Source organism: Cebus imitator, unplaced genomic scaffold, assembly GCF_001604975.1.
Source record: "Cebus imitator isolate Cc_AM_T3 unplaced genomic scaffold, Cebus_imitator-1.0 Scaffold135, whole genome shotgun sequence".
Classification (NCBI taxonomy): domain Eukaryota; kingdom Metazoa; phylum Chordata; class Mammalia; order Primates; family Cebidae; genus Cebus; species Cebus imitator.
Window position 1 is genome coordinate 675,589 of NW_016107450.1, and position 18,107 is coordinate 693,695.

Here is an 18,107-nt window from a genome sequence, read left to right on the forward strand (position 1 = left end):
AGATATACAATCATGTTGTCTGCAAATAGAGACAATTTGACTTCCTCCTTTCCTATTTGAATACCCTTTATTTCTTTTTCTTGCCTGATTGCTCTGGCTAGAACTTCCAATACTATATTGAATAGGAGTGGCAAGAGATGGCATCCTTGTCTAGTGCCAGATTTCAAAGGGAATGCTTGCAGTTTTTGCCCATTCAGTATGATATTGGCTATTGGTTTGTTGTAAATAGCTTTTATTATTTTGAGATATGTTCCGTCAGTACCTGGTTTATTGAGAGGTTTTAGCATAAAGGGCTGTTGCATTTTGTCAAAGGCCTTCTCTGCATCTACTGAGATAATCATCTGGTTTTTGTCTTTGGTCCTGTTTATGTGGTGAATTATGTTTATAGACTTGCATATGTTGAACCAGCCTTGCATCCCCGGGATGAATCCTACTTGATCATGGGGATAAGCTTTTCAATGTGCTGTTGCAATTGGTTTGCCAGTATTGTATTGAAGATTTTTGCATCTATGTTCCTCGTGGATATTGGCCTGAAGTTTTCTTTTCTTGCTGAGTCTCTGCTGGGTTTTGGTATCAGGATGATGTTGGTCTCATAAAATGATTTGGGAAGGATTCCCTCTTTTTGGATTGTTAGGAATAATTTCATAAGGAATGGTACCAGCTCCTCTTTGTATGTCTTGTAGAATTTGGCTGTGAACCCATCTGGAGCTGGGCTTTTTTTGGTTGGTAGGCTCTTAATTGCTGCCTCAACTTCAGACCTTGTTATTGGTCTATTCAGGGTTTCAAAATCTTCCTGGTTTAGGCTTGGGAGGATGTAAGTGTCCAGGAATTTATCCATTTCTTCCAGGTTTACTAGTTTATGTGCATAGAGTTGTTGTAATAATCCCTGATGATGGTTTGTATTTCTGTGGACTCTGTGGTGATATCCCCTTTATTGTTTTTTGTTGCATCTATGTGATTATTCTCTCTCTCTTTTTTTTTTAATTAATCTGGCTAGTGGTCTGTCTATTTTGTTGATCTTTTCGAAAAACCAGCTTCTGGATTTATTGATTTTTTGAAGGGTTTTTTTGTGTCTCTATCTCCTTCAGTTCTGCTCTGATCTTAGTTATTTCTTGTCCTCCGCTAGTTTTGAGTTTTTTTTGATCTTGCTCCCCTAGCTCTTTCAATTTTGACGATAGGATGTTGATTTTAGATCTCTCCTTGCTTCTCATTTGGACATTTATTGCTATATATTTTCCTCTAGACAGTGCTTTAAATGTGTTCCAGAGATTCTGGTATATTGTGTCTTCGTTCTCCTTGGTTTCGAAGAACATCTTTATTTCTGCCTTCATTTCATTGTTTATCCTGTCAACATTCAAGAGCCAGTTGTTCAGTTTCCAAGAAGTTGTGCAGTTATGAGTTAGTTTCTGAATTCTAGCTTGATTGCACTGTGGTCTGAGAGATTGTTTGTTATGATTTTTGTTCTTTTGCATTTGCTGAGGAGTGATTTACTTCCAATTATGTGGTCAATTTTAGAGTAGGTGTGATGTGGTGCTGAGAAGAATGTATATTCTGTGGATTTGCGGTGGAGAGTTCTGTAAATGTCTGTTAGGTTTGCTTATTCCACATCTGAGTTCAAGTCCTGGATATCCTTGTTAATTTTCTGTTTGGTTGATCTGTCTAATATTGACAATGGGGTGNTGGTCAATTTTAGAGTAGGTGTGATGTGGTGCTGAGAAGAATGTATATTCTGTGGATTTGGGGTGGAGAGTTCTGTAAATGTCTATTAGGTTTGCTTGGTCCAGGTCTGAGTTCAAGTCTGGATATCCTTGTCAATTTTCTGTCTCATTGATCTGTCTAATATTCACAATGGGGTGTTAAAGTCTCCCGCTGTTATTGTGTGGGAGTCTAAGTCTCTTTGTAAGTCATTAAGAGCTTGCCTTATGTATCAGGGCGATCCTCTATCGGGTGCATATATATTTAGGATTCTTAGCTCTTCTTGTTGCATTGATCCTTTTACCATTATGTAATATCCTTTTTTGTCTCTTTTGATCTTTGTTGGTTTAAAGTCTATTTTATCAGAGTCTAGGATTGCAACTCCTGCTTTTTTTTGCTCTCCATTTGTTTGGTAAATCTTCCTCCATCCCTTTATTTTGAGCCTTTGTGTATCCTTGCATGTGAGATGGGTTTACTGGATACAGCACACTGATGGGTTATGTCTTTTTATCCAATTTGCCAGTCTGTGTCTTTTGATTGGGACATTTAACCCATTTACATTTAGGGTTAATATTGGTATGTGTGAATTAGATCCTGCCATTTTTATGCTAGCTGGCTGTTTTGCCTGTTAGTTGATGCAGTTTCTTCATTGTGTTGATGCTCTTTACCATTTGGTATGTTTTTGGAGTGGCTGGTACTGGTTTTTCCTTTCTGTGTTTAGTGCCTCTTTCAGGAGCTCTTGTAAAGCAGGCCTGGTGGTGGTGAAATCTCTGAGTACTTGGTTGTTCATAAAGGATTTCCTTCACTTAATGATGCTTAGTTTGGCTCGGTAGGAGATTCTGGGTTGAAAGTTCTTTTTTTAAGGATGTTGAATATTGGCCCCCACTCTCTTCTGGCTTATAGGGTTTCTGCTGAGACATCTGCTGTGAGTCTGATTGGCTTCCCTTTGTGGGTAACCCGACCTTTCTCTCTGGCTGCCCTTAGCATTTTCTCCTTTATTTCAACCCTGGTGAATCTGACGATTATGTGCCTTGTGGTTGCTCTTCTTGAAGAATATCTTTGTGGTCTTCTCTGTATTTCCTGAACTTGAATATTGACCTGCATTGCTAGGTTGGGGAAGCTTTCCTGGATAATATCCTGAAGAGTATTTTCCAGCTTGGATTCATTCTCTCTGTCACATTCAGGTACACCTATCCAACGTAGATTAGGTCTTTTCACATAGTCCCATATTTCTTGGAGACTTTGTTCATTCGTTTTTACCCTTTTTTCTCTAATCTTGCCTTCTCATTTTATTCATTGAGTTGATCTTCGATCTCTGATGTCCTTTCTTCTGCTTGGTCAATTCGGCTGTTGAAACTTGTGCATACTTCGTGAAGTTCTCGTGTTGTGTTTTTCAGCTCCATCAATTCACTTAGATTTCTCTCTAAGTTGTCCATTCTCGTTAGTATTTTGTCAAATCTTTTTTCAAGGTTCTTTGTTTCTTTGCATTGGGTTAGAACATGTTCTTTTAGCTCACAGAAGTTTCTTATTACCCACCTTCTGAATCCTGATTCTGTCAATTCATCACACTCATTCTCCATCCAGCCTTGTTCCCTTGCTGGTGAGGAGTTGTGATCCCTTTGAGGAGGAGAAGCATTCTGGTTTTGGGTGTTTTCATCCTTTTTGTGCTGGTTTCTTCCCATCTTTGTGGGTTTATCCACCTGTCATCTTCGTAGTTGTTGATTTTCAGATTGGGTCTCTGAGTGGACGTCCAGTTTGTTGACGATGAAGTTATTTCTTTCTGTTTTTTAGTTTTCCTTCTAATAGTCTGGCCCCTCTGCTGTAGGACTGCTGAGGTCCACTCCAGACCCTGCTTGCCTGGGGATCACCTGCAGCAATTACAGAACAGTAAGGGTTGCTGCCAGTTTCTTCTTCTGCTTTATTTGTCCCAGAAGGATACCTGCCAGATGTCAGTCTGGATATACGGGGGTCAGGGAGCTGCTTGAGAAGACAGCCTGTCCTTTATAGGAGCTCAAGTACTGAGCTGTGAGCTCTGTTGTTCATTCAGAGCTGCCGGGCAGGTATGTTTAAGTCTGCTGCAGCAGAACTCTTAAAATCCGCCCCCCCCTTTTTTTTTCTCAGGTGCTCTGTCCCTGGGAGTTAGGGCTTTATTTGTAAGTTTCTGTTGCACTGCTGCCGTTTTTCATGGCTTGTCTGCCCAGCAGGGAGGCAGCCTAGTCACTGTCTGCCTGCAGAGGCTTTGCTGAGTTGCTGTGGGCTCCGCCCAGTTGCCATGTGAACTTCCCTGCTGTCCTGTTTATACGGGCATAGTTAGAACTGCCTCAGCAATGGTGGCCCACCTCTATAATGGCCGACTCTCTCTGTAATGGTGGGCTGCCTCAGCAATGGCAAACTACTTCCGTTGTGGTGGACTGCCTCGGAAATGGCGGACACCCCTCCCCCACAGAACTGGACTGTCCGGGCTTCAGTTGTGCTTTCTGTGAAACTCTCAATCCAGATCGTTTCTGATTGCTGTTTTGTTTGTGGGGGTGTCACCAGCCGAGCCTGATCACCTGGCTCCCTGCCTCAGAGCCCCCCTGCCTTAATTTTTTTTATTTTTATTTTTTTTAGTTTAATGGGTTGACCCTGTCTCCCAGATGTTCCAATCGCCTGTTGTAAAGGTGCCAGGATTTGTGTGATTTTTCCATGCGGCAACCCACTGCGCCGGCTGAAACAGCCGCGCTGAGATTCATGGCACTTTTTTGTCCAGGAATCTCCTGGTCTGGCTCCCTGTTTCAGTCTCCTTTTTAATCAGTTGAATGGGCGACTCTGTCTCTCAGGAGCTCCAATCGCCAGCTGAAATGGTACCCAGACCCGTGTATTATATACGGAGAACCGCCGCCCTAGGGCGCCGGCAAAACAGCCGTGGTGGCCAAAATAGCTGTGCTGGCGAACTGTGGGGCTCCTCTGCCTGGGAATCTCCTGGTCTGTAGGTGATAAAAATCCTTCTGGAAATGCAGCGTCCACTCACCCTCCACGCTTTTGCGGAGAGCTGCAATCCTGAGCTGTTCCTAATTGGCCATCTTGCATCATCTGTAGCTTCTTAAATCAATATCTGCTTTGGAGAGTTCCTTACTGGGTGTGTGGGGCCAGGGAGGGACCCTGTCAGCGTCAGTCTTACTGCAGAGGTCCGATTTGGGAAACAAGTACCTATTACCTCATATTCTTCCAGATTTTTTGTCATTTAAGTTTATCTTATCTTAGTTTGAGGCCTGGCTGCTTATGAAAATATCAGTAATAACTGATTATTGGCAGTCATTCTCCCCCAACCTGCCTATGTTACAGGTTCATAAAATTTTAATCACAGGCATACAAGTGGGTGACATCATAATCTCCCTGGTCTTCCCTATCGTTTTCGGATTGACGGAGGCCACTGGCAGAGTGGAGAGGTAGGGGAACACTGTTGGGCCAGCTTTGTCTTCTTGCTGGCCATATATCTTCTTGCTAGTTGGCTACTAATAAAAAATATTTGTGATAATCATACAGAGTACTTAAGTATATTTATTATTAATGGTAATAGATTTTAATCACTGATAAAAATCACTTTGGTTATTATTTATTCTAATATGCATTTTGCATAATACTGCCAGGTACTTGTTTGCATATTTGATATATAATCACAGTGTGTTAGAATTGTTTAAGTGCTTTCTGCAGGAAGCAGATGGAAGATTTCTCCAACTCCCGGAGTGTTTCTGATTAGCAAAGTGCATGTCAGGTGGCATCTGTGAACCTCTCAGATAGGCTTTTTTTTAAGTTGGATTTGATAAGACTCTGTCACAGATACCTGTAATGAGAAATATCATCAGAGTTTTATTTTTAAATGATTTAAATTTGGTTTGCCAAGAGTTACAGTGCATATTCCTGGGGATTCATAGCTCTTGATGACTGTGATCAGAACTGCCTGACTGAATCTGGTTGGAAGTCTTTTTGCCCCAAGAGGACATGAATGGCCCACATTCTTTGTGGATGAGAGAGTTCCTTATCTTTGCATATGTTGGGTTTAGAAACAGATGGCCAAATGTGTCCGCCTTTAATTTTCTAATGCATTCTTTTACTTTTCCTCAGGTATCTCTCCTCTTTGTCACAACCTCTTTGCCTTGTATGACGAGAACACCAAGCTCTGGTATGCTCCAAATCACACCATCACTGTCGATGACAAGATGTCCCTCCGGCTCCACTACCGGATGAGGTATGGGAAGTACTCACCTGGTACCTGCCTGGCTCCCTCTGCACTGAGGGATGCTGGTCAGCCTAGGGCCCTGAGTCACTTACAAAGAAGTATTGTAGTCATTTTTGTAATTTGTAACTTTTGTGTTTGCCTGATATGAGAAAGGACTTCTTCAGTATTTGGAATACAATTCAAGATGAGTTTGATTACCTTCCTCTGCCACATTTTAGAAAAGAAATCTTTATAATGCAGAGGATATTTTGAATAGAATTAGTGTCTTATCGGCAGAGTTTTTCAAATGGGTAATCATAGTTATGAATTTAATTTAGTGGCTAGTGACCAGAATTTAAGAAACAAAAAGAAACAGGGAGAACAGATAATATCAGCATATATACATAACCTAAGAATTTATTTTTTTAAACTTTGGAGATATGTGATATATATATGTAATAGGTCATGACATAAAATATTTTTCTTACTAAAAGTTGCAACTAAAAACCTTGAGAAACATTGCCTGATGTGGTAACTAGAAATTCTAGGTTGGTCTTGCTCTCTAGGAGTGGATGTTTTTGGCTATGGAGCTGTAATTTTTCTTCTGATGGGTACTTACCTTTTCTCCCATATTGCACACTTTGCAAAATGTCATAGAATATCGCAAGGTGACAAATAGTCAGTACTTCAATAGCTGTAGTTTCCTGAGTTTATAAATTTGTTCAGTAACTAGAACAGAAACTATGTTAATTAGATACTTGTCAAGCAGAAGTTAACGTGTGTTTAACAGTGGAGATTATAAATAGGGCGGATCCTTTCTGAAAAGCAGGTTAACTTACATAGGTATTAAATCAGTAGGTTAGCTCAGATGCTGATAGAATGCAGGGATCTGCTAGAAAAGCCCTCTGGAATCTCAGAGGCTCTTCACAGTATCATAGCTGCTATTTTTGGGAGAATTTGGTAGAGTTGTCACCATTCCAGAATGACTGGGATGTTTTTTTCTGTTGACACTGAACCAGATCTGACTTTCTTTGATAATCATCCTACGGCTGACTTTTTCTCTTCTTTCCGTACTTAACCAGAGTCTCACTTGGAGAGGAAAGTTGTGTTCCCTGGAGATTTCAGGTCCCAACTGAGCCTCCTGGCTTTTGACTTTGTTTTTCCAAGTGTAATTTTGCTTTTTGTGGCCTGGGGATGGATTGACTGTGTGATCAGTATTGAAATGGGTTGTTGCAGTTTGAAATCTGGAAGGATATGTCACTGGGTTCTAATCCTTTCCATCTAGGTTTCTGCACTCAGCTCAGAGTCTAGCATGGTAGCTTTTAGGACTTGGAAAAGACCTAAGTTATCTAATTCAACTCTTTTTCTTTTTCAGTGGAAAAACTAATACTCAGAAAAGGGAAGAGAGTTAACCAAAATTACGTCTAGTGAATCGTGTTATTAGCTTTACAGTTCTCTTTGAGGCATTAGTGTTAGTTGATTGAGTGACTGCCTGGCTATTAAAGGCTGTCTTTGCCTGTTCCCTGTTTCTGTTAGCTCCCTAGAAGTGCAAGGTTGCTTCACTTTTAGCACCTTGACTCTATACCCGACAGTGTGCTTCAACAGGATATTGCTTTGTTACCACAGGCTCTTTGAACTTGGAAAAAAAAATACCACCCTAAACTAAAACCTTTGCATGATGACAAGCTACAAAAATTTTGAAACCTCGCCGGGCGCGGTGGCTCAAGCCTGTAATCCCAGCACTTAGGGAGGCCGAGGCGAGTGGATCACGAGGTCAAGAGATCGAGACCATCCTGGTCAACATGGTGAAACCCCGTCTCTACTACAACTACAAAACATTAGCTGGGCATGGTGGCGCTTGCCTGTAATCCCAGCTACTCAGGAGGCTGAGGCAGGAGAATTGCCTGAACCCAGGAGGCGGAGGTTGCGGTGCGCCGAGATCGTGCCATTGCACTCCAGCCTGGGTAACGAGCGAAACTCCGTCTCAAAAAAAAAAAATAATAATAATTTTGAAACCTCATAATCTTACCACTAAAGAAGGTGTAAATGAAAATAAATGTTGGTGGTTATTTCAGTGGAATACCAGCTTTACTTTAGGAAACATTCTTGTATTTCAATTATGGTTTTCTGTGTTTAGATAATGCTTTTGGTAGTTGTTGTTTTATAATGTGTCTTAGTATAGACAATCATATTCTGTATTCCATTTCAAAAAAATATTTCTTGCTTTTTTAACCAATTGAATTTCAGTGTCCATTAAAAAATTCTGTAGAAGCCTAAAGATAATTTGTTGTGTATAATATCTGCACATTAACTTAAAATATGCAGTTATCTGTACATAATTTTCTCAAAAACTTGCAGTGTGTATCTTTGATAGATGTCTATTTGTCTTTTTGTTTCTTTCTCCTTTCTTCCTGCTTTGTTCCCCCACATAATTCTGAAAAAGAATATAAGCAGGTATCATTGTGTATTTATTAATGTCATTTAAATTTTTTTTTTTTCCATTGCCATGCTACAGTATCTGGAATTTATGTGTACCAGGTTTGATGAGTACTTAGATAATTAATTTTAAAAAGGTGTGTGGAATTTCTGTCTTCAATGTGTCTTCACTTGGTCTTATTAGTGATAAAGGAGGGTGCAGATTTCGGTAGTCATACATTTAAAGCTTTGACATCTTATTAAAGAGAAAGCTGTCAGCCTTATTTTAGGCTCCCTGATCTTCTGTTTACCGTTAGCCTTTGTTCTAGTGGAGAAGCTACACATTATGTTTGGTCTCCTCAGCCTGTGGTGTCTGAGTATCTGACCTAGGCTTCCAAGCCAAAGATGATCCCACAGGGCTCTCAGCAGCCTGGAAGAATGTCCTTGTTCAGACCGGATTGGAGATTGCGTTCTGTCCAGAGGGAGTTTGTTGGGCCCTCATCTCTACCAGGTCCAAGGACTGTTCTTCACAGAGACTCTGTAGGATGTGGAAGAAGAAGGCCGTAGCTCGGTTGGCTCAGGGAACAGTTAACTCAGGAAACATCTGCCTTTTTCCCCTCAGGGGAGAGTGACCTGTTTCTCACCTTGGCACCTTTCCAGAGACTCTTCTGTCTTGGACAACACCTTCATCCTCGGGATCCTCTTCTTTCCTTATCTCAGAAAACTTTGCATACTGTACCTATTTCTCATTCTCTTATCACTGCCTTTCTCCACCATCAAACAGAATTTACCTCTCCTGTTGGCCATTCTGCCAGAACCCCTCTTTGAACCTTTGTACCTGGTTCCCTCCTTCCTTCCTGCTTGTCCTGGTGAGAGGATAGCAGCTAAGTTCTCCTGGGCACGTGCTCTGTTCTACCCTTGAAGAGCAGTGCCAGGCCTGGGTACAGCATAGATGGCCGCCTCCCCACCAGCTGATAGCTGTCACCAGCACGTGGTCCCCTCACACATGTGGAGGGTAAGGGAACAGTCCATCAGCTTCACAGGCCTGACGTGGCTCAAGCTGCACATGGCTCTGTAGATGTGTGGTCTTTCTGTGTGTGTGAGAGAGAGACAGTCGAATTCTTAAGTCACTTTCATAAGTAACAGGGACGCTGGGCTATATAAGATTATAAAAATACTGATTTTTACCTTAAAAGTAACTTCTTTGTTTATCCTTCCCATGTTAATTGCTACTCCCTGAGTTTATTCATCTTTTGTTTATCTATCAAGCATGTGTTCAGCAGCTGGTAGGTACCAGGCACTGGGATTCAGTGGTGAGTGAGACAGTTGCAGCCTCTGCTTCTGCACAGCTCATGGCTGTGATAATGCCATAATGCTCAGATAATGCCATAGGGATCTGCCTCCCTCTGCCTCTTCCATTTCCATCTATCTTCCATGGGGCTTCCCTCCTGGAAGAGTGTGCCTCATATGTGCTTGGCTTTCGTTCTTTGCTTTGCCTGCTTTGCATGGTCCAGGCTCTATAGCTGGCATTTAATGATTCTGTTCCAACATTCCTTCCTTGGTGCTTTTTTCCCTCCTGTCACCTCCCCTGGCAGTGGAGGGCGATCTGTCTCTTTCCTTGGCACCTCACCAGAGACTCTGACTTATCTGAGGACAACTTACCCTTTAGGTACAGTGTCTAGAACCCACAGTGTTAGGGGCCCATGAGATGTTCAATTTTACTTCAAATCAGAAAACACACATGAGAAATATAACTTGTAATATTTTTTATGGAGGAGGGGAAAAGTGTTTAGGGCCTATGAAAGTCACAGTATAGTCCTGCTTGTGGCACGTGCCCCATTATGTTTTGCTGTATAGTTGCTGCTGGACCTGACTGACTGTTCCCAGAGACAGGACCTCACAGAATGAGAGAAACATGACTGAGAACCCTCCGCATCCCCAGGCCCTGACTTGGGGCCTGGTATGTCTTAGGCTCTGCAAATATAGCACAGTTACAGATGTCGAAGTGTAGCAACCGCATTTGCAGGGAGAGAGGGAGTTTTATTTGGTTGTTTTCTCATTAGTTTATGGGCAGGTCAAGGGAAAGAGACCTAGGTACCCACTGAGTCTATAGCCTAGTGATGGCCTGGGCTGCCTTGGCTCAGTTACTTCCACACATTCCAGAACTCATTGTGTTTTTCTTACTGGTGACAGCAGAAGTTATATATGGAGGGTAGGATTAGGGCCTCTGTGCAATTGACAATCCATATATAACTTTTGACCCTCCAAAACATAACTACTAATAATAGCCTACTGTTGACTGGAAGCCTTACCAATAACTTAAACAGTTAACATATAAATAGGCTAATAGACTGGTACCTGTATATATTTTCTACATTCATGACATACCTAACTTTTTCTGAAATTTAAAAAAGTATTTCTATGCTACACAGTTCATCAGTTTTTCCAAACTGTTGCAAATCTCCAAAAAAATTTTCAATATACTTATTGAAAAAAAATCTGCCTGTGAGTAGACTTGTGCAGTTCAAACCCATGTTGTTCAGGGGCCAACTGTAGTAGTTAGAGAATAGGCTTTTGTAGTTTTAGCTTCTCCAACTCCTTGGAGAAGCTGGAGTTTGTGGGGTGGGAGAGGCATTATAGAGCTCATATCCTATGGTACAGGTGAACTTGGTGATGCTAGGAATCTCAGTTTCCCTCATCTGTAAAATGGAACAATGAAACCTACCTTGTAGCATTGCTGTGAGGATTAAATAACATGATATATGTAAAGTGCTTGTTGTTAACTCGTTTTGTGACATTGCAGTTGATGCCTGTGGTGGTGTTTGGGTGGTTCTCTTTTAAAACCCTGTTTATTGTGTAAGGTACACCATCAACTTAATAGCAGCAGTCTGGGAAGTAGGAAATACTGCTGTGTAAGCTGTACGTCTTGATTGCATGATGAAAATAAATTGCAGGCATGGTAAAATGTGAATAAAATCTATCTTGGGTTCAGGGTAGAATGGGCTTAGCAGTGCGGCTGATGGTATGGGTGTAGAGAGCTGTGGCCAGCATGGAGTTCAAGTCAGCAAGTGTTTCCCTATTCTGGAAGCATAGTGAGAAGTCAGGGAAGCTGTCTTTGTGATCTTCAGGGAAGTCACTGTAGCTCCCTAAGTCATAGAGGAGGTGATTTCTCACACAGTGGTAGTAAGAAGTAAAGAAAAGGACCTGAGAGATGGTGAGGGGCTGCAAGGGGAAGGGTTGTCTGCCTGCTTCTCAGGGCACTTCAGCCTCCGGCACTGACCACTGCTGATGAACCACGATGCCCTGACTACATCCAGGTCCCCTTTGCCGCAATTGACATTCATTTTCCTGCCTTCCAGGTTCTATTTCACCAATTGGCATGGAACCAACGACAATGAGCAGTCAGTGTGGCGTCATTCTCCAAAGAAGCAGAAAAATGGCTACGAGAAAAAAAAGGTTCCAGATGCAACCCCTCTCCTTGATGCCAGTTCACTGGAGTATCTGTTTGCTCAGGTAGGAAGTTTGGGCCCCGGAGAAGCTGGAGTTGGTGGGGTGGGAGAGGCAATGCAGAGCTCAGATCTCCTGGTACAGGTGAACTTGGTGGTGCTAGGGTGCTTTATGGTCTGTTCTGGGGAAGCTCTTGCCACACCTGGACTTGCCCCAAGTGAGGAGACAAAAGGCTGCATTTCAGCATTCCAAGAGGCTGGTTATCCATCTTGTGGGCCTTCCAGGCTTCCTTCTTTCCTATTCCTTTTTTCCCACCTCCTGCCATTTTATTTTCCATCTGTATTGCCTTGTGTGCAGAGGTCAGAGGGAAGCTGTAATTGAAAGGTGTAATTCCACAGGGCTGAAGAAGGCACTTCTCTGCAGCTGTAGTAACATTTAGGGAGGAAGGAGATGGCCACTGAGTCACTGGTGGTAGGGTAGAAACATAAGACACTAGGAAAAAACCAAAAGAGAAGTTAGAATCACCTGAAATTACATTTACTCTGAGATTACTAAGATTTTTGATGATGTGCTTCCTGATTTCAACATGCAAATTTAGATACTATGTAGATTTTGAAACTATTTTATGGTTCATTTTGTTTTATAAACTGCTTTTTTATTCATCTGATTTTTTTATTGCTTGTCCTTCAAATGTCAATTAAAATATTGATCTTTATTGTTTTAATGACTTTGCAACAATTCATTTATTCAACAAATATTTACTGGATGCCTGTGTACTATTTGCCTCAGAACTTGTATGTGCTAAGGTGCTGGAGTTGCTGGAGTGAATAAGACAGACATGGCCTCTGCATGCATCAGATGCATATCAAGTTAGAAAACAAGTAAATCAAATGATATGTAGATAATACAGAAGAATTATGGAAAGTGCTGTGAAGGGAGAAGCTTGTGATACAGAATATGGAGTGGGGGGTTTGAATGGGAAGACCTAATTTAAATCTCGTGATCAGAGAAGGTCTCTCTAAAGAGGTAACACTTACAATGAATCCTGAAGAATAAAAAGGAGTCTGCAATTCTGAGAGAGGGGTTGGGGGAGTATTTTCTTTCATGTAGAGTGTCTCAGCAGCAGCACTACTGACCTTTTGGGCTGCGTGATGATTCTTTGCTGCGATGGCCTGCCCTGTGCATTGTAGGGTATTTAGCAGCACCCCCACCCTCCACCCGGTAGATGCCAGTAACACTCTTTCCCTAGCAGTGACCAAAAATGTCTTCAACATTGCCGACTCTCCCCTTAGCCTCAGTTGAAAAGAGCTGATGTGGAGGGAACAGAATGGGGGAAGGCCCTGAGGGCCAGGAGAGCTGAAAGGGGAGGCCATGTGGTTGCAGACCAGAGGAGGGTGGTGGGGAATGAGTCTGGAGAGGCAGGTGGGGCAGATTGCAGAGCCTTGTAGAAGCTGGCAAGGGGTTATCCTTTTACCCCGAGTGTGGTGGGAAGCCATTTGGAAGGCTTCATTTTACGTATGTTTCAAGTCAATGATGATTCTTGTAATACGTGGAAAGTAGATTGTGGGGTCCAAGAGTACACTCCACACATGCAAGCTGAGAGTCTGCAGCAGTGGTCCTGGGAGAGAAAATGCTGGTTTGGCCTAGTGTAGCGATAGAGGCAGTGGAGAAAAATGATTAGATTTCCTGTTCATCTTGAAGATAGACTTGATAGGATTTGCTGTTGAGTTGGATGTGGAAGCTGAGAGAATTTGAGGAATCAAAGATGATTACTAGGTTTCTGTTCTGGGTGACGTTGGTTTGATAATGGAATCATTCCCCACACAGGGAAAGTCTTGGGGGAAGAGGCTGGGGCAGGGGCAGAAATCAGGAGTCCTTTATCAGAGGTGCCTGTGAAACTTACAAGTAGAGATTTCAAATAGGAAATTGAGTAATGAGGCCAGAGTCCAGAGGAAAAGCTGTCATTTATTTAACGTAGCCACCTGTTCCTGGACATTTTCTGTTTTTCTCATTTTCCCTATTATGCTGTTACTTTATAGTCTGTTGTGAAGCTGCATACATAGGTGTCCTGTACATGTTGTTTATTATTTCCTTAGAATATACTATTACATGTGAGATCACACACACATAACAGTGTATCTGTGTGTCAGAGTTATATCCCATTGAAGGGCTTTGGTTACTGATTGCGCATTATCTCCATTCCATCTATGCCATAGAGACAGTAGAGAAAGGAGACAGGGCACAGCCTCAAGCTGATACTGTGTGGAAAGAGAAAAAATGAACTGGTCATTTTCAGATTGTTCTTTTTGGATTCAGTTTCCCAGTTTTGTGTATCCATAGCTGAGATTTATTCTTTACCTTTCTTGGGAGCAGAGGTGTAAAGGAAGAGTGTGCCATACTTCACGAATAAGCATGGCATTAGATCTGACCTTTTGGAGGCTCAGGATTAATTGACTTGAGGTGGCTATACAGTGAATGTTTACAAAAAAAACCACAGTCCAACAAGACAGTTTCAGGTTTTGTTTTCCTCTTCACACGTTATTGGCATAGATCATTGTTCCTCAGAAGTTTGTGGAACTGATCAGTGACCTTTCCTCACCTGAGAGAAATAAGAAATCCCATGGTGAAGAGAAACTGGAGCAGTGGGAACCCTCCAACCAAAAACCATTAATCTGAAGTTCTTCAGGGAAAGAGAACCTCTCACATATGCAGGAACACTTCTCCCAGGCTTTGTGCCTGCCCTGCTCCAAGCTGGAGAAAGGCTAGAGTTCACACCTTAGAGTTCTATGTACTTTAAGTTAGTTGATGAAGACCAAGTGTGGCGGTAGCACAGCATTGAGCAGTGGGCCTGGCCAGGTCTAGATTCCATCTCAGCCTACCACTTGCTAAGCCCTGGGCCCCCAGGGTACTTGGTTCTTCTACTCAACTTGGGGTTTTGTAACTCCCTGACATTAGATATTCCTATTCATTTATTCTTTTTTTTTTTCTCCTTAGAGTAGAATCTCCATGAGATCAGGAACATGGCTTAGTTTATTGCTGTATCCCTAGGTCCTAGAATAACATCTAGCCCATAAGTAGTTATCAGTAATTACCAAATGAAGGAGTGACTGAGTGGGGGCTGTTTACCGTTTTGTGCCTTAGATTCCTCATCCGTTGGAGATGATGATGTTAACATCCACCTTGTGAGGTGTTATAAGGACTAAAGAAGGGAACCATGCACTGTCTGGCAGCCCTGAGGCTGGGTTTAGTCAGTGGGAGCTGGCACTGGCATTATCATTTTTACTCTATACAAGGCTGGGCTGGGCACTGCTGGTTACCCTTGTTTTATTTTTTGTTTAAAGTTCCTGTTGGTTCTTAGAATACTGTGCACTCCATCAGTGAGGGAGTATGTTTTGGTGATACATTTCACTATGGGAAACTTGAACGGCAGATATGGGAAAATGTACCTGTGGTGATGATGCACTGTGGAATGTTCCCTTTTCTCTAGAGCTACATCAGATGAAGGGAGAGCCCAGTCAACTCTGTAAACCCAGCTCCTAGACAAGGCCATCTCAGCACATTTGTGGAATTAATGTATGACCAGAGCTCAGCCCAGTGTCACCTTCCCTTGCTCTGACACAGTCCAGGTCTAGTACACGGTGTTTGTCAGCATCACTTTTATGACGAAGGGACTTCATATGTCTGTACTGTTCACCAGCACCTAGCATAGTGCTCAGTGTTTGTTAAATGAAGGAACGTGGGAGAACATCTCCTGAGCCCCTTCATACTCAGCTTTGTTGAAAAAGAGCTTTGTTGCTAGAGAAACTCAATCTGATTTGTCTCATTGCTGTGCTGCTTTTCTAGGCAGCACCTCCCTGGATGGGGAGCCTTCCTCTCAAGATCAAAAACGGGTGGGCTCTTATGTTTCTCCCTTTTGCTCCTAGGGACAGTATGATTTGGTGAAATGCCTGGCTCCCATTCGAGACCCAAAGACTGAGCAGGATGGGCATGATATTGAGAACGAGTGTCTGGGGATGGCTGTCCTGGCCATCTCGCACTATGCCATGATGAAGAAGATGCAGTTGCCAGAACTGCCCAAGGACATCAGGTAAAGCTTCCCGCTGGCTGAAGAATTGATTGTCAGGATGGTGGTGTTTTTATATGCTCGTAAACATTTCAGCTCAACGACTGCCAGGGTTTGGCTGACCCTTGCTTTCTTTGAAACCCAGATCGTATTTAGAATGTTTACTATGTGTACCATAATTATAATTGTGTCCTGATTTGGGATGTTGGCTGCTAATTTCAGAAATTTGTGCTTGGGTGAAATTTCTGGACTGAGGATGCCAATAAAATTAGTGACCCCCAGGCCTTCTCCATCCCCTCCTTGCCCATAGTGGACGCTGCCATCTATCACTGCATTTTTCCCTTTTGTTTTGGATCCATCTTAAAATCCTTCTCAATACAGTTCTACGAGCAGCTACTACCATCCCCAGCCTGAACTCTCAAGGTGTTGTAGTAGTTCACTATAGAACTGTTAATTCTAGGCCGGGCACGGTGGCTCAAGCCTGTAATCCCAGCACTTTGGGAGGCCAAGGCGGGTGGATCACGAGGTCAAGAGATCGAGACCATCCTGGTCAACATGGTGAAACCCCGTCTCTACTAAAAATACAAAACGTTAGCTGGGCATGGTGGCGTGTGCCTGTAATTCCAGCTACTCAGGAAGCTGAGGCAGGAGAATTGCCTGAACCCAGGAGGCGGAGGGTGCGGTGAGCCGAGATCGCGCCATTGCACTCCAGCCTGGGTAACAAGAACGAAACTCCGTCCCAAAAAAAAAAAAAATAAGAAAGAGTGAAAATAAATAACGTTCCCAAAGAGAGAAAAATGTAACCCCTGAAAAGGGAGAATTGGGCAAAAGTTAGAATGAACTTAAGTTCTGAGTAATGTCTGTTTGAATCTACAAGGAATAAACGCATTCTTTTAACTTCTGGATTAAATCATGCATCTTAAATAGTCTTTCTGTTTAGTTCACTCGAAATAATGCTTTTTGCTTTTGCTCTGTGGTACATGCAAAATCAGGAGGGGTTTACTGTAAAATAGTTTTCCCTGCTGCATTCTTTGGGGCTATGTGAATGCTCAAATCAGTGGCCAGCTTTTCCTTCTCGTTGTCTCCCTCTCCCCAAGCATTTCTGCCTGTTCTGATTATGTCTCTACTAAGTGGGCCTCTTAAGAAATGGATGTGCATTCCCTAGCTCCAGTTAAGTTAGCTCCAGATTATGGCAGTCTTTCAAGTAGAAGACAGCTGAGCCTGGAATACTAACATTTCTCCTTAGATGAGGAAGGATATATGTCAAAGGAGTTCTTTTCTGACTGTTCTGACATATGAGACCTTTATATGTCTTTTCTCAGAAGCAATATTTTCTTCTAGCTGCATGTGTTCTTGGCACGTCAATGTATATAAAAATATGGCCTTCCGATGTTGACATTTAGGATTTGGACAAGGTGAACCTATTTGTCAATCAAGTTAGGAAACATACTTTGTTTCCTAACTCCGAGAAATGTGTCATTAGTTCAGTTTGTTGTGTGAACATCATAGAGTGTACACAAACCTTGACGGGATATCCTACTGCACACCTACGCCCTGTGGTGCAATCTGTTACTCCAAGTTTTTTTGTTTTTTGAGACGGAGTTTCACTCTTGTTGCCCAGGCTAGAGTGCAATGTCGCCATCTAGGCTTACTACAACCTCCGCCTCCCGGGTCCAAGCAGATCTCCTGCCTCAGCCTCCCGAGTAGCTGGGATTACAGGTATGTGCCACCATGCCTGGCTAATTCTGTATTTTTAGTAGAGACAGGGTTTCACCATGTTGGTCAGGCTGGACTTGAACTCCTGACCTCAAGTGATCCACCTGCCTCGGCCTCCCAAAGTGCTGGGATTACAGGCATGGGTCACCATGCCAGGCTGAAAAGATGGTATTATCATCTTATGGGACCACCATTGTATATGCAGTCCATGGTTGACCTAAATGTCATTATTCAGGACATTCCTCCCCAGGGGTGCTTTAAAATCCATTCAGTGGCTTGGAAGTTCTACCAAAAATAGCAAGTCAGCTGGCATTTATGAACATATTGAAATACCAGAGAATGAAATTCCTGCCTCTGTTGACCATTTTAATACATGTGTTCAGTCGTGCAGTTTAACACATTCAGGTAGATTGGGAGTGGGACTTGTGATTGAATTCTGGCTTTTTCACTGATCAGCTGTTTGACCTTTAGAATATGAGCTATAGTTGTAAGTTAAAAAATTTTTTTCCTGCTGGGCNTTTGAGACAGAGTCTCACTCCGTCACCAGGCGCCAGGCTGGAGTGCAGTGGCACG

General features: G+C 42.6%; 1 protein-coding gene across 1 annotated transcript in view; it reads left to right on the forward strand.

Moving 5' to 3' along the window:
- The window catches only part of JAK1 (Janus kinase 1), a 136,752-nt gene that overhangs the window by 84,356 nt on the left and 34,289 nt on the right, over positions 1 to 18,107 (forward strand). The window contains exons 4-6 of the mRNA XM_017541530.2: positions 5,800 to 5,923; positions 11,668 to 11,821; positions 15,679 to 15,842. Of these exons, the coding sequence (XP_017397019.1) occupies positions 5,800 to 5,923; positions 11,668 to 11,821; positions 15,679 to 15,842 (442 nt within the window). The remainder of the gene's footprint in view (positions 1 to 5,799; positions 5,924 to 11,667; positions 11,822 to 15,678; positions 15,843 to 18,107) is intronic.